The following is a 17,637-nucleotide window of genomic DNA, read 5'->3' as shown; positions in this document are numbered from 1 at the left end:
ATTAACATTTTGTTTTTTTTTTTGGAATCTCTGATTATAATTTATTGTAAAGATATTTTATTACCAAACAAGATTTACTTATTTTTAATACAATAATATATTTTATTCAAGCTTTTAATCAAACCTATACAAAGCTTAAAATTCCTACCCGGATTCGCGGATATAGTTGTAAGTCGTAGTGATGATAATCTTGAAGATAAGGTATATAAAATAACAAAGAACTATGAGGCAAAAGATTCTCTTTATGTTTCCAATGCTGTTCTGAATACCAATCATAGATTTCCTTTTAAATTTGACCCTAAATCAGGGTTCAACAGAACTCATTATTTAGATTATATCACTAAAGTAGCAATTGAACATAATAGTGACGTACCATTTAGGATAAGTTATTTATTCGCCTATAATAAATAGTTAATTCTCATTATATGAATAGATAAGAACTGCATCAAAATGTTAAAAGAATCAATTTCCGACAAATTAGAAATTACTTATCATTTAAGTAAAATATTCGTGTGTAAATTACTTTGGGAAATTCCATATTCTAAAAACCACGTTGATAAAGATTTTAACGTTGACACTCTATTTCAATTGGATAAAATTTTTGAGACCCAGGTGGAGATCGATGAAAACACTGGTTATATTTTATTTAGTTCAAATACTAATAATTATGATAAATTTTCTTCATGGTTTAACAATAAGTAATTATGGGGTCTGGACGGCAGACATTTTATTCTTTTTTAGTTAAAAAAAAATTATTTTTAGTTTTTAAAAGTAAATATAAAATTTGGGTAAGAATTCAGCTAGCGATTTTCACTTGTTAATATTACCGAGGAAAAACGAGTAGCTAGCTTACAAAATATTCATTTCATTATGTATTTTATAGCGAATTTATAATGCTACAATACTGTACACCTCATTTTCAAAACTTTTATTTGATATAAATATTTATGTAGGGTAAGGTGTTAAATTTGTAAAGATTTTTTTTGTTTTTCCTTTTTTATTAGACAAAAAAGGAAATTCTTGTAATTTTGAATTATAGAAACGATTTTTGGAGTTAATAGAATAAATGTAAAAATTAATTTTTATGACTTTATCCCCTGCCATTTTACCTCTAGATCTTCAAACGGGTTGAAAAAAAAATGCATTTTAAATATACAAACCCACAAAATTGCTTAAAATAATGAAAAGCCTTATCAAAAAAGAAAAGGTCTGATCAAAAAAAGAAAAATTCCTAAAAAATAAAGTGTCAATAAAAAAGGAAAATTCCCTTTCAAAAAAGGAAAATGGATATTTTTTTAAAATTTGTCAATTTTTCTTAAATTTTATTTGTAATTTTTTGCGTTAACTTTAAGTTGTTTTTAATATTTTTTCTTCTCTTTTTGGTCATTCTTTTTTATCTTTTTAAAAATAATTTATTTATTTTCCCTGTCATTTTTATTCACTTCTCTATTTTTATGTCATTTTAACAAATCTTTTTCCTTTTTTTTTCATCTCACATAACAATATTTTTTTATCCTTATATTTATATTTTTGAAATTTTTCACTTAATTTTTATTTTGTTAATCAAATTTTATTTTATTAATATTATTTCATTACAATGTATATGTATATATAATAAAAAAACAAAAATTTATATTAATCATTAATAATTTCCGCTCTTTTACATTTTTGAATATAAATCTTCATATTTTTAAAATAGGCATCCTTTCCATGCTCTATAAAACTTGATGATTTCTAACAAAATCTTTCCATTAAAAATACCCATTCTCAATGGGATTAAGATAAGGGCTGTATGTTGGTAGATATTTTATTGTATGTCCTCTCCTTTCTATCGATTTCCTAATTGTATGGTTATGATGGAATGGAACATTATCCATCACAAAAATCATATTTATTATTTTTTTCAAAATATTTACAAAATGGCTATATTGTATAGCGTTGCAGGGGCCATCATTAACCTCGAATCTGAATATTCCCGCAATCATGAGAACAGCAATGATAGTATAATTCATTCTCTTTTTCTCTTGCACATTTTTAATAACCTTTTTATTTATTTGTGGATATCCATATAACGGTCTTATGGATTTGAAAAACCGCTCTATCGATAAAAAATAAAATTTTCTTTCATATAAGCTGCACCCACAAATCATTTTGCGTATTCTTTGCGATCTCAATATCGAATTCGGTATTCTTCCTAACTGAACTTAAGAGATATTCTTTTAAAACGATACCTAAATTCGGATAGTAACCTTGATACCGTATTTTTTGATATTTCATCTTTCACTAACTTTTTTAAGGATAGTGCAATCCAATTTATACAATTTAATATATATATTCTTGATATTCTATTCCATTTTTGAGATGGTAGTAGGGATGTACCGATATTTTATATCGGATCGAGCCGATATTTCACCAATTTTAAAATATCGGTTATCGGCAAATATAAAATTTTCCGATTACGATTCGATAAAAAATTGCACTTTTAACAAAAATAAAATATTATGAAATTTTTAAAAAAAGTTATATCTAAAAAATCATTTATATTTATAAATAAAATCGAAATCCATTTTTATTATGTTTAATTTTTTTAATAAGTATAACAATTAGTTAATAAACATACTTCCATATTGTATTTTTTCGCATTCTGTTTAAAAAAGTGTGCAATAATATTTTATTGAATCTGTTTTTAGTGATGCTAGTGATATTGAGATATTGACAGTCCCCATCACCGCAGACTAATCTCTGATAAATTGGAAATTTTGGTATTTCTAAAAAGAAATCTTCGATATATTAATTTAAATATTTATTTCAAATTTCATAATATATTTGTTTATTACTAATTATGTAAATAGATATTATATAAATAAATGATTTATCAATAAAAATATTTTATATACTTTTAGAATTGCAATTGAATTGAATATAAACTATAACTGATCATTATAATATATTAAAATGACATAAGTTATGGTATAGTTAAATTATAGATGTTATACTATAAAAAGTATATTAAAAATTAAAACCATTGGTATCTTTACAGAATACAAAATTAAATATGATATCGGATCGGTAATCGGCCGATATCAATTTAATATCTGGAATATTGGATCGGATTGGCGTCCAAAAAGTGGTATCGGTACACCCCTAGATGGGAGTAATTTATATTTTTCGCAGTTTTATAGCTTGCTTTAAAATATGCTATGTATATTTACGATACTATCTTTTCAGAGCCCTAACCAGGAATTTTCAGCTAGGAGGGCCAACTGCTTACTTGAGGGGGCCACTATTTTTTGAAAATAAAACAAATAATTAACCATTCATAGAAATTTTTTGCTATTTTTATTAAAAATCTATTAATGTAGTATGAATTAGTGATCTGCATCGGGCCTAATTTTTCAAGCCCGGCCCGGCCCGAAATTTTTTAAAAATGTTTTGCCGCCCCGGCCCGAATTTATTTAAATATAGAAATTAATTTTTATTACTCAAAATAAAAGACATATGTTATATGTCGTTTAGTTTCAATAAATAAAATCAAATATTTTTTATTTTACATAAAAAATTCAATATAAAATTGATAAATTTAGATATATTTTAAAAAAATTCCAAAGTCCGACCCGACCCGAATTTTTTTAAAAATATTCGGCGCGGTCCGAACCCGATTATTTTAAATAAAATTAGGCCTGAGCCCGGCTTGAAGCCCGTTCGGGCCGGAAACGGGCCGGGCCTAACTTTGCAGATCTCTAGTATGAATACAAAATAATACTATAATATGAATATACAAATACGACGGTTTTTATTTTTAAATTTTAACATAAATGAATTAAAGGATAAATTTTGTGTTATTTTTTTTCATTAGCCATCAATACTAAATTTTGCTTGCATTGATTTTTCATCGACTCTACCTGTGATTAAACGTAACCTTATTACGGTTAATCTGTTGGCTTACCATAATTGTTGTTATCTCAGTATTTTCTTCATAATTCCAAAATATTCACCTCTATTTTAAATAACTGGTTATATTATAATAATAATAATAATATTGTGATTGAACCATAATTATAAAATAATTATCATTGAAATAAGTACAATTAAAACGTGATTAAGAACCTATATAATGTCATACTCAAACACACATGAAAATGATTAAATACGAATTGATGATTTATTATTGGATAAAAATATAACAGGATAGAAAGAAATTTTACAAACTAGACATGTTTTTTGAAAAAATATTTAAAATATTTTAAAAATATAAAAATAATATATTACAAATTTTTTTTTTAAATTTGGGGTGCCTGAAAAATTTATAGTGCCTATTTTGGTTTTTTTTTGGGGGGGGGGTCCCCCGGGGCCCTTCTTCCGTGTCTACGACCCTGTATCTTAACGTGTCAATTATTAGAGCTTTTTTGCACAATTAATGTTTTTACTACTATATCTTATGATTTTATATTTTAAAACAAAAAAAATTTTTTTTTAAAGATATACTCATCAAATGGATAAATGACAAAAAAGACTGAGATTTTATAGATTATAAAATCATTTTTAGGTTTAATTAATCATAGATCAAAAATTATTGTATTAAAAATACTTACAGAAAAATTATTTTCTTGCTCAGAAGTATTGAATGCATGTATAAATATTAAAAAATTCAAAGAATATAAATATGATTTTATTTTATTAATTTACACATCGCTTGGTATTTTATTTCAAATTTATTTAATTTTAAAAAATTATATTATAACCAAATATTAATTTAATTCATCAAATATAGTAAAATAATTTAATCGCCAAAAGAAATAAGAATCAAGTGAAATTAAAAACAATCGAGCATAAATGTTCTTCAGAATTTTTTTTTATTAAAGGTAGATCCAGGATTTCAATCCCTTTTTTAAAAAAGATCGTGATTCTCTCCTTTTAAAAGGACCAATTAACTAGCCTCATAATAGGAAACCGGTAAATTTTTCCAGAAAGATTACAAACAATATATGGCAAAGAGATAAATGAGATGATTAACTTTATGGGAATAAAAATAAACAAATTACACTTAATCTTTATGATAAAAGCACCAAATATCACCATGGCTCTAATCCTTTCTTCATTTTACGCGCCATCATCCCGGATCAAACCTAACTTTTTCCTGTCATTATCTAGCACTTCCACTCAGCTTGCCCTGGTCGCCCTCTGGGTTTTTTCCCTCCACTTCAAAGGCATTTTTATCCAATCATCATATTTCCGTTAACATGTTCAAACCATCTCAGTCTATTTACTCTTAAAACATCACTTATTGCTCCTATCCCAATCCTTTCTCTCAATTCCTGGCTTGTTTTTCTTTCTCGCAACTTATCCATCTGATCAATCTCATCTCCGTTCTTTCTAACTTGGCGTCGTGCGTCACGCGTTTGATTTCCCATGTCTTGCTGCCCTATATCATACAACTTCTCATACCGTTTGCATAAACTTTTCCCTTCACGAGAGGGAGACATTATATCTCTCTAAATTTCTTACAAGCATATCTTATCCTTGCCATTACATCCATTACTAAAATAAAATTGACAAAGATCTAGATGTTTACTTTATCACTATCCCCATCATAAGTTCGAACCACTTCCTACCTATTCATATAAAGCCATCACTGCAGTTATTAACCATTCGTTCACGCCTGATTTCCTCCGGGCCCATTTTGTAACCTCATATGGCACTCGGTTGATATATTGTTGGATTATCATCTTCACCTTTGGTGTATATTCAAACTAGAGCTTCGAAAGCAGCGAATTAACAAAGTATTCTTCAAAAATAAATTTATGCTTGAATGTAAATTGATTCTCAGATATGCCAGAATCTTAATTAAATGCTACAAAGAATGATTAACGCAAAAGGATATGTAACACAATTTATAGCTGGGCAAAAATAATATTTAGAATTATCGTTTATTCGCATAAAATAGATTATTTTCTATTAAAACAAATATACTCACAAGAACATGTGATCCAATCCTAGAATTCAAAATGTTTAATGAAATTAGGATATGTTACTTAAGCTATATTCCTAGGGGGAAAAGCCTTGTTTTTTTCGTTTATTTAAAAAAATTATTTTACTGCTACAATATTGAAAATTTTTTATTTTCACAATCATTTATTATGAAATTTTAAAATACAATAAATTTAACAATACAAAGTTACATATTTTAATTCGTGTTTTGATTTATTGATATTTTAATTAATAATTTATGCTAAACTTATATTGATTATTGAATGAAGTATTGACGTCTTTTTTACTTTCCAGTCCCCGACCCCATCTCGTTTATTTTGGGTATATTATAATTTCAGAAAATTTTTATAATTTGTAATTGTATCTATTTATATTAACATATTTTCATTTTAAATTGATAGGAATATATTATTGCTCGGTAAAGACTATTTCGAATTCTTTGAAAAATATGGATATTTCTCATCATTCTTTAATTTTACCCTCCCTCGCTTTACATATAACAATGAATGGTAACGATATGGACGAATCTTCTCTGCTTTCTAATCTACGATTATCATACCATCCACCTTTTCGTCTCGAACCCAACATATTATTTGTATCATCTGATAATACCGAAACATATTTCAAAATTATATCACCTTCAAAAAATATATTATTCACTATACAGGTTCGTATACAACATTTTTTTTGTTTACTTTGATTTTTCTATATGATATAGTTTTTCTTAGTTCTATTAATCATTAATTAAATATAAAATTTACATTCCCTACCCCCCCCCCCACCTGAAACTGGTCAAGGTCTGGTCACTATTCAAAATTTTATTAATCTTATAATAATTCTCAATCGAAACTTTATCCCTCTTCTCCAGAAAAAAAAACCAGGCATGGGAATGATAAAAATAAATTTATATTTTATTTATAAATGAAGTCATTTTTTTTGTTTACATTATCGATAGTTTCTTCCTTCAGAATCTCAATCCGATTTTAATATTATTGAAATAATACCTCCAGAGAATCAAAATCGCAACATTGCTATTTATACTTTAAAACTTAATGTGAAATCTAAAGATTATCTTTTAGCAGAGAAGGATATAGCATACACTATATATGTTTATAGTCCACTAAGCGATCAAAAAGAAAACATGTTAATAAACATTAAAAATAATGGAAAAAATTTTATGGCACACGGAACAATTAAAAGTTAGAATATTTTTATATCATTTCTTAAAAGATGTAAACTTATTAATTAGAAATAATAGTAAAGAATTTATTATACACCTTAATTGTAGTTTTTATATTAACCAATAATATAAATGCTAGCCACCCTAGTCAGAATTTATAGGATTTGCTTTTCCTAATGAAATAATTTATAATATATTCAATAAACAACTAAAAAAAAATCGTTTCAAATTTCAATTTATAAAATATTGTTTTAAAATTATAACAATTCAATATTTCAGCCCAGCTCTAGATTTTTATTTGATTTTAGGCCCGAAATATTTAATTAAAGTTAATATATTAAACGCATTATTATACAAAGAATTCTAATTTCCATATTATTTAGATAAGAAAAGAGAAAATATCATTTTATTTTCTTTGATATTTAATTATATAAAATTTAAAAGAAAAAATTAAAATTTTTAGTTCTTCTGCTAACTGATGAGCTCTATTTTAATGATTTACATCTTCATTGTAGGGTTATATACTAGATCCGATATTCTTGATAAATGACTATTTTTGGATTAAGGCTGCATACAATACAAACGTTTTTATAATTAAAACTAATATATTATATTTTGTATATTCCCATTATATAAAGTGTAACAGTCATAGATTTTTTCCACTTATGCAACCTAACACTAGTGATTTTATTGATTTTTAAAGAAAAGGTGAAAAATTTCTAATTTCGTTCGAATAATCGTATTCTCAAAACTGCCCACGTTAAACTTAGATTTAAATATAGAATTTTATCAATAAAATCGTTTTATTTATTTTTTGAGATATATCTCTATATAGTTTCTCACCTTTATTAATTAGTATATTTATAAAAATATAAACTTTTCCTCTTTTGATTTGTGAAGTATCGTTTTTTCGCATAAAATAGATTGTTTTCTATTAAAACAAATATACTCACAGGAACATGTGATCCTATCCTACAATTCAAAATGTTTAATGAAATTAGGATATGTTTCTTAAGCTATATTCCTAGGGGGAAAAGCCTTGTTTTTTTTCGTTTATTTAAAAAAATTATTTTGCTGCTACAATATTAATATTATATTGAAAATTTTTTATTTTCACAATCATTTATTATGAAATTTTAAAATACAATAAATTTAACAATACAAATCAGAGACCTTCAGGCCCGACCCTAAACCTATATACATGGACCGGGCCTATTTTTTCCAAAATATACTCAGGCCGGGGCTAAAAAAATATTCGGCCTTTGTCGATTATTTTAAATCGACATTATTATTTATAAAAATTAAAAATATATATAATATATGTAAAAATTGTGCATCATAGAACAAACAATATGTTACATTCATTAGATTATCATATTTCTTAATTCCATTTTTCGATTCTTAAAAAATATTTCCAGTAAAATATTATCCAAATTAATTATTCCAAAATCATTATTTTAGGTGATTTTTAATCAATTAATAGCAACAAAGATATACTCGATATTCAAAATATAATACTTTTCAAACGAAATTTTCATTTTAGATATGTATCATTTTATCTCTCTTTTTCTTTGGCATTTACATATGTTGCATGGGGAAAGCGCAAAATGATTGAAACTTACATAATGACTATATTAAATTACAAGAGGAACAGATAATAAGGGAATTACCATAGACCATTCAGTGTGGTGATTTAAACTAGTAATCTGCAAGGCTCGCCCCCCTTCCTCCGGGTCAGAATACTTTGATCTGGGGTAAGTCTATTTTTTGAAAATATTTTGGTTCGGGTTACACAAAAAATTTCGGGCCGGGCTTAATGCAGATCACTAATACAAACTCACTCCTTTTACGAAAAACGGGGAGATAAGATTATTTGAAAAGTTATTATATATGGATCTCATATTCACTTAAAAATGATCCGTAAAATGCCGAATAGATATGTTTTTTTAACCAGGGATGTAGGAAAAATTTATACACCCTGGCCGATTTTTTTTTTAAGAAATAGATGTAAAAATACCTCGTTAGGTCTCTGATACAATTAAAAGAATTCAAAAATATATTGGTTTTATTGAATTTTATGAACAAGGTGGTAGGGAGTTGGTGCATGCTCATTATGTGTTGATGTTAGAAGTTAAATTCCATTTTCTTTTCGAGTATAATCATTTTTACACTATATTATGATCTTTTAGTCTGTAGTTACTTGAAGAAAAATGGCATTTTGAGCAAAATTTACATTCATAAAATATATTTTTCTTTTTCTCCAGCAATAAAAAGTTGTCATATTGACCACGATTTGTATTGTGGCATTTTTTAATTTAAAGAATTAAAAAATTATGATTTGGAGTCACTTTATCATGTAACACTTAACGGTGACACTTTATCATGAGGACACTTTACTCAGTCACTATATCATGAGTTACTTTATCTTGCAATATTCTATATATAGCTCAATTTTCTATATTATTATATATTATAGAATATATTTTTATTAATTATAATGTTAGAATTTTGATTTACATTAAAAAATAAACCTACCTCTTATATTAAAATTATGAATATACGAAATTTTGATAAATAAAATTAAATCATGCTGGAGGTACGCCAAAAATAAATCTCAAAAATACAATTCTTTTATAATAACAAAATTTAATGATATTTTAAGAAGTACCCTTAATCATACTCATGAAGGTGATATTTCCAAATCTAATGCCAGAAATGCTACATAGAGATGAAATCAAAATTAAGTGAGTATTCTAGTCCTTCCTTGGCCCACGATATTACATTATTAAATTATGATAATAATAGATTTATGGTTATGTCAAATAAGTCACCCTTTATCCATCATTACATTGGCATAAAAAATCAAGCTCAACCATTATATTGCCTCCAATCCGATGGATCTCACTTTATATCCGGAATGTTACAGGGATATGCTCAAATACGATTCCGGGTCTGGGAATGATAATTTAAGATTTATAATGTTGCACGGACGAACTAATCGAAGGATTATCAAGATCGGATATATGGATATGTGATGGTGCCTTTAAAATTATAACTGACACCATCCACTTTCAGATTGCACCGGGCACAAAACCTGTTAGTATATTTTGTAATTTACCAAATAAAACGGCGCATAAGTATGCAAAGATGATAAACGTAATCATATTATATATTTTAAGATATATAATTTAAATTTTATTTTAGGAACTAAAACAATTTATACCAGGGGCACATCCGAATAAAATAGTGGTGGATTTCGAAAAGGCACCAAAAAATACGATTAGGCCGGATATCCATTCGCAAATGTCCTTAGATGAAATCATCTAAAACATAATTAATAGAAAAATAAATGATTTGGGGAAATGTATGAGTCTGATGATGATAAACGATTGTATAGTAGGTTTATATCTGTCCTTGCATATGTTCCAGAGGATGATGTTGGAAATTCATTTGATACCTTAACTTGGCAGAAATATTTGGAGAATTGAATGGCTCATTTGAGCGTATTTCCTACTTTAAGAAGACCTATATCCGAGGACGTAGAAATCCCAATAAAAAAATATATTTTTTGTTGTAAATTTATATATTTATAGGACAACGAAATAATTTTGTATAATGTAAGATTATGGAACAAACACAATTCGGCGTTAGAAGGTGTCGCCCGAACAACAAATTGTATTGAAGGGTGGCATTATGGAATTCAAGCTCTATACCAATGTTCTTACCCTACGCTTTAGAAATTTTTAGATGGAATTCAAAAACATAAGACCCTATATCTTCAAGTCATAATGGGGACAATACCGTACCTCTCAAAGAAATATGAAGATATAAAAAAATGATTTCAGATGTGTTTCGAATTATGGACTATCGGGATATTTAACATTTTTAAAAGCTATTGCCCATATTTCATGCAATAAATAATTTTTATTTTTTACTCGTGATATATTGATTTAAAGTTACTTACTAATAAAAAAAAATTGAAATCATTCTTATTGCTTATGTCTCCTGTTTTCCTTGATAACCTAATAATTAAGTTAAAAAATTATAATTATAAAATATTAGTTTTTTCAATAAAAAAATAATTAAAATTTTTTAAATATCGAAATTTGAACGGATATCAAAATTTAACTTTTTAGATTAAATTAAGTTTTAAGTATATCAACAAGTGTCGCGTTATCAAATGACTGAGTGATATGTCGTTGTGATAGTGTCATGATAAAAGTCGCTAGGCGAAAAATTATTTACATTTTAATAATGTACCTGGGTCATTCCATGACAAATCAACCACGATTCGGCCGACCCCCTTCGATTTTTTTAAAATTTGGTAAGCAAAGAAAGGTCAATGTAACTAAGAAATAGCCAAAATTTTAGCCTCGTAACATTTATATTTTCGGAGATATTAGGGTTCAAAGTGGCAAAAATGTCGTATTTTTACCATTATCTGCCTTCATTCAATTAAGCATATCTTAAAAACTATCTAATTGTAAATAACAAATTTAATATCAAAATTACTTACAAAGATTCTACTTTTAGATAAAAAAAAAAATTTTTTTTCAATTTCCGGCCATTTTATTAAATATATAAGGACTAAAAACGATTTTTTAGAAATTATACGACCTTCAATTTTTTTAAAAAATTTAGTAGACAACACTGAACTCTTCCTTTATATTTATAAAAAAAAATTGGTCTGGGACGAGGCCATCTTCATTCTCAAAATCGATAAAAATGTTTAGAAAAGTGTATAAATATTTTCCCGAAAGGGGGCGTCTTTGCATAAATTTATATTTAAATCAGTTTTTAATGGTTTTTCTTGGACTATTTGATATAATTTAAAGGATTATTCATCTTGTAAATATAAATTATAATATTTTCTTCACTTATGGGGCTTTCATTCAAGTATAGAAATTATCCATCGATAAAAGAAACTCAATTTATTACATTATTATTTATAATTATTATATATTTGCCCATATAACATATATTTAACGAATATTAATAAAATATGATCCACCAAATATCGATCAATTTTTTAAAATAATGTGATCGTCGCAAAAAAAATAAATTTTTCAAAGTCAAGATATATTATATTTTTTTTGTGTCTCCATATTATGTACATTGTATTTATTGTTTTGTTTTTACCAAAAAAAAATAATATATGAAGAATTATAATTCTTCCATTGACGTGGAAAAGCTAATAAAATATTACAAATATTAATTTATTATTATTATAAAATTATATACAAAATAAAAGTATCATCAATAACCCAAACAATATAAATATTGGATCGGATTTTCTAAAATCGGCATAGCTTTACTTGTAAATAAGAATAAATGAGTGTTTCAATCAATAAAATAAAGAAAAATTTAAAATTGATTAATCATTCAATAACACATGCTCACTATATTAATTCATTTTTTAATTAATTTCTTGGTATTTTAAAAAAACTATAATAAATTCTAATTATTCTTATAATAAATTCTAATTATTCTTATAATATCAAAGGTAAAAAAATTATTTAATTGAAGCGATAAATTTTATAAAAAACTAAATGAAAATAATTAATAATGTCTTATAAGGATATTTTTGGTTTTAAAACTAAATCAAATTTTTTCAAAAATTAACCAGTTACTTTCTACATCAAAATAGGGTTTTTGGAACAAAAAATGATTATACCATATTTTTACTAAATTTTATATAGAATTTTACATGAATAAATAGTCCTGAAATACTAGGTTAATTTAAATTATAATTATTTGTTTTAAGTTATGATAAAATATATAATATGTAGAGCGAGCAAAATCAGATTAGTGATATCGGTTATTTGGCCGATATCAATATAATATCTGCAATATCGTATCGGATTAACCCCCTAATCGGTACACCTGTAATTATTAGATATTCGGTGATATTTTTATAAATTAATTTGTATTATCATATAGAATTTCAATAAAATGAACAAAAATCTTATTCGAAAAACTAGATGCTGTAACCCTTTTAAAATACTAAAACATAATAATGTAACTACAAATCTTAGAAATGTACAATCTTGGATGTCACTTCACTCAGATGATAAGATATGTGATAAATGTCGAAGAAAACTCGGAACAGCTAGTAAGTCAAATGACGCATTTAAAGACCCTGATATTCATCATATCGAAGAGAACCTGGCTTATGAATCAATTAATACATCATTGATAGAAATTGGAGAATCTCCAATACAAAAGAAAAGGTTGAGAGAAAAAAGATATCCAATTAAAAGAATTACCAAAATAAAAAAGGCTATAGAAACTCATTTAGATATAAATGCGATTGAGCCAGCTACTATCGATAAAGATGATGGTTTTCTAAGCAATATTAAAAAAAATTTTCACTCTTATCTAAAACTGATAAATATAAAATTTTGACGATATTACCAAAGAATTGGACAGTGTCCAAAATAATGAATGAATTTAATACAACAAAATACATGGCAAGACAAGCTAAATTATTGATAGCGGAAAAGGGATTTTTATCAACCCCTAACCCCAAGCCTGGAAATACTATAGACGAATGTACAGTTAAAATTGTAAGAATTTTATTGTACGGACGAAATAAGCAGAATCATGCCAGGCAAGAAAGATTGCCTTTCAATTTTGACCGAAGACGGAAAAAAGAATACAATACAAAAGAGATTAATTTTAGATAATTTGAAAGAAATTTATATATTTATTAAAGAAATGAGGCCTGATGTTAAAATCGGTTTTTCGAAATTTGCAAGCATTCGCCCAAAAAATTGTATACTCGTAGGAGGTAGTGGTACACATGTATGTGATTGTAGCTACCGCCAAAATTTTAAATTAATGATCATTGGATCAAATTTACCCAATTTAACCAATGATATGTTGCCCTTTAAAACATACAAACATATTTTACACTTAATAATTTGTAATTCGCCTCAACCATCCAGTTATATGGGCAAATGTGATAATTGTCCAGGGTCAACACATTTACGCGATCAAATAGAAATATTGTTTTGTTCTAAGGACATCGAATTTATAACATACAAACAATGGCTATCCGTAGATAGAACCACTCTAGAAACAATAACCAAGCCAGTAGATGAATTTATCAATGCCTTTTTTGAAAAAATGGAATCTTTATTACCCCATTCTTTTATTTAAACGCAACAATCATTGTATCAAAAAAATCTAAAATTGAACTTAGACAAAGGCCAATATTTAATTTTATGTGATTTTTCAGAAAACTATAGCTTTATACTTCAGGATGAAGTACAAAGTTATCATTGGAATAGAGCTCAATCCACTGTTCACCCTTTTGTTATATATTATAAAGATAATTTAGCCAATATTTGTTGCCTAAATTATGTAATGATATCCGAATCTTTGCAACACAATACAATAGCAGTACATTATTTCCAAAAAACATTGGTAAATTTTTTAATTAATAAAATTTGTATGCCAAATAAAATTTTTTATTTTTCCGATGGATCTGCTGCACAGTATAAAAATCGTAAAAATTTTGTTAATATTTGCCATCATGAGATGGATTTCGGGATACAGGCGGAATGGCATTTTTCTGCTACAGCACATGGGAAAAGTGTTTGTGATGGGATTGGTGGCACTGTTAAAAGATTAGCCGCTAGAGCTAGTTTACAAAGACCTTACTCAAAGCAAATAACCACATCATATGAATTGTACGAGTTCGCTAAAGAAAATATTAATGGCATATATTTTGAATATATGACCCAAGAAAATTATGATCACGAAGAAATATTACTCAGGGAAAGGTTTTCAAAAACGAGACCTATACCTGGAACACAGAAAATTCACACGGTGATTCCCACAGGTCTACATCAATTTAAGAGTAAAATGTATTCCAATTCAATAGAAAGTAATATAGAATATTTATCATATAATGATTATCATTTTTGGAGAGATATCAGGGTATATAACATGTGTTTATGATTCTAATTGGTGGTTAGCCTTAGTTTTAGGGAAAAATCAAAAGGAGGAAGAAATATATATAAAGTTTTTACACCCATCCGGACCTTCTAATTCCTTTACATTTCCAAGTATAGACGACACTCTCTACTTGCCAAAATGTCATATCTTAACATTAGTTTCACCGTTAACTGCTACTGGCCGTAGTTACACATTGTCGTCACAAGAAAGTAAATGCGCTACCGAAAAATTAGAATCTTTTAAAAGTGAGTTATATATTAGATTTTAAATGTTATATTATATTAATTTATTTTTAATATTTAGGGCGCCATATATGAAATGCTAAAGATTCTGATAATCGTTTTTAGTCCTTATATATTTAATAAAATGGCCGGAAATTGAAAAAAAAAATTTTTTTTTTTATCTAAAAGTAGAATCGTTGTACGTAATTTTGATATTAAATTTGTTATTTACAATTAGATAGTTTTTAAGATATGCTTAATTGAATGAAGGCAGATAATGGTAAAAATACATCATTTTTGCCACTTTGAACCCTAATATCTCCGAAAATATAAATGTTACGAGGCTAAAATTTTGGCTATTTCTTAACTACACTAACCTTTCTTTGCTTAGTAAATTTTAAAAAAATCGAAGGGGGTCGGCCGAAAATCTCATTTTTTTTGCTCATTTGACATGGAATGACCCACCTTCTCACTCATCCCTTACCTAAATATTTTATATTTTTACATGTTTTAAAAAATTTTCATGTTCCCTCGATGTTGGTAGTTTAAAAAAAATTGTTGTTTTTTCATCCCATATTCCTCTTTGAATGTGATGTTTTTAGGATGTCCTTTAAATGCCTAGATATATTATTATATACCCCTCTATGATGTCTCCCATAGACTTAAATCTTTAGAAGTATTGCTTCCATATGCTATTATATGACACTGAAAAAAAATATCAAATTTGCTCAAATGTTGCTTTTCTAGAAACCATTAGAACTAATTAAATTTTACCAAGCAAACATTAATGACATTTAATTTGGCTAAAAAAATCGTTTGGTCCATTTTTTATCTAAAAAAGTTTGCCCTCTTCCCTTCTTAGGCCTAGTTATAGCACTGATACACTTTTAACATACCTGGATTATCATTAATTCCAGGTTTAAATTTGGGATCAAAACCTTTTGGAAAAATGAGATTTATTACCATAAAATAGAATATTTGTATAAATTACCAGTGTTGTTAAACATCTCGATTTCCAAATAATATTATGTAAGACTGATTTGCTAAATAGATGTCCAAAACTATCTGCTATTTTGGCTAAAATCTTAATAGGGAAAATCAAATTTATCATCCTAGATGTTTAACCAATGTATATTACTTATAGGATAGAAAATTAAATTTATAGATAATGATTGTTTTTCCATATTTATTTATACTTTTATTTGGTTGACAAATAATTGCTGAAAATTTTTAAAACATTCCCCTCTTATTGTATTACTATTGCTAATAGTTTTTATTATTTAAAATAAAATTATAAAGGATTTTTAATTATACAATATTTTATCAATATTAGATTGTGTTAAAAATGAACTTAAAGCCAAGTCAGATCTTAGATTTTCCGGATTTTTTACGTTTTTATACCAAGATTATCAGGAATGGTTATATTGGTTAGCAATCATAGCAATATCCATTTTTTGCGCCATATTTGGTAAATAAAAATTTGGGTTCCTAATGTATTAAAATTAAAAATTTTTATTAGCTTGGTTCATATTGTATTCAGAATTATTTCAACCTACAAACTATCCTTTCAATCCTTATTGGTCTCCGCAAAAGCCTTCATGGGGTAATTAATTAATTTTTTTTATAATCACTTTGGATCATATATATCTGATATTTATATCAAAGGGACTCCTTTAAGAACAGACGGTAACCTTCATTACAAATTTTCTCCATCGAACGTTAAAGCAAACACTCAAACCAGATCTCAGAATTATGCCACAATTGAAGCTGAACCAAAAAATTATAATTCGAACAGAAGTGATACCCGATTATGGAGTACAACAAGAAAAAATTTCAACAATTCTGCTAATAACATATTAAATCTCTCAAAATCATTCGGATCGATGTTAAGTCCTTCAAAATTTGCATCTTATGATAGTGACAATGATAATTACTAAAATTTGAGATAAATATAATCTTAAAAAATAATTACAATTCTTTTAAAAATGTTAATATTAAATTTTATATACCTATTAAAATTTATATGATTTGACACGAATTTGTTTATTGTAAAAGAAAATATTATATGATGAATAAAAGCGAATAAATAAATATCACAATTTTTTATACTACATTGTATAAATTATAGAGTTCCAAAATTTGTGTTTAGCATTATAATTGGTTCCCATAGAGCTTTTTGTTGTTCTTGTTCTACTAAATGTAACATATCTTCGCATATATTGTCTATGATTAGATTGTCTGGAATGTAAACTAAATTTAACTTGAAATTCTGTCCGAATAATTAAA

At 26.5% G+C, this 17,637-nt stretch overlaps 3 protein-coding genes across 6 annotated transcripts in view; 2 read left to right on the top strand and 1 right to left on the bottom strand.

The window, feature by feature from the left end:
* LOC135922793 (nuclear pore membrane glycoprotein 210-like) overlaps positions 1 to 411 on the top strand; it is a 33,172-nt gene extending 32,761 nt beyond the window's left edge. Inside the window, exon 37 of the mRNA XM_065457273.1 lies at positions 112 to 411. Coding sequence (XP_065313345.1) covers positions 112 to 411 — 300 coding nt within the window. The remainder of the gene's footprint in view (positions 1 to 111) is intronic.
* On the top strand, positions 330 to 17,418 carry LOC135931312 (uncharacterized). Its single transcript, XM_065468343.1, has 6 exons — positions 330 to 634; positions 6,390 to 6,655; positions 6,944 to 7,187; positions 16,685 to 16,819; positions 16,871 to 16,954; positions 17,017 to 17,418. The coding sequence occupies exons 1-6, from the start codon at positions 451 to 453 to the stop codon at positions 17,286 to 17,288; spliced, it is 1,185 nt and encodes a 394-aa protein (XP_065324415.1). The 5' UTR covers positions 330 to 450; the 3' UTR covers positions 17,289 to 17,418.
* The window catches only part of LOC135931311 (uncharacterized), a 31,971-nt gene continuing 31,746 nt past the window's right edge, over positions 17,413 to 17,637 (bottom strand). For all 4 annotated transcript variants that reach the window (XM_065468337.1, XM_065468339.1, XM_065468340.1 and 1 more), the window contains one exon: positions 17,413 to 17,601. In XM_065468337.1, the coding sequence (XP_065324409.1) occupies positions 17,474 to 17,601 (128 nt within the window). In that variant the 3' untranslated portion in view covers positions 17,413 to 17,473. The remainder of the gene's footprint in view (positions 17,602 to 17,637) is intronic.

Source organism: Gordionus sp. m RMFG-2023, chromosome 1 (genome assembly GCF_954871325.1).
Source record: "Gordionus sp. m RMFG-2023 chromosome 1, tfGorSpeb1-WG-v2, whole genome shotgun sequence".
In the NCBI taxonomy this organism is placed as follows: Eukaryota; Metazoa; Nematomorpha; class Gordioida; order Chordodea; family Parachordodidae; genus Gordionus; species Gordionus sp. m RMFG-2023.
The sequence above is the reverse complement of the archived record's forward strand: the minus strand, read 5'-3'. Positions and strand labels throughout refer to the sequence as shown.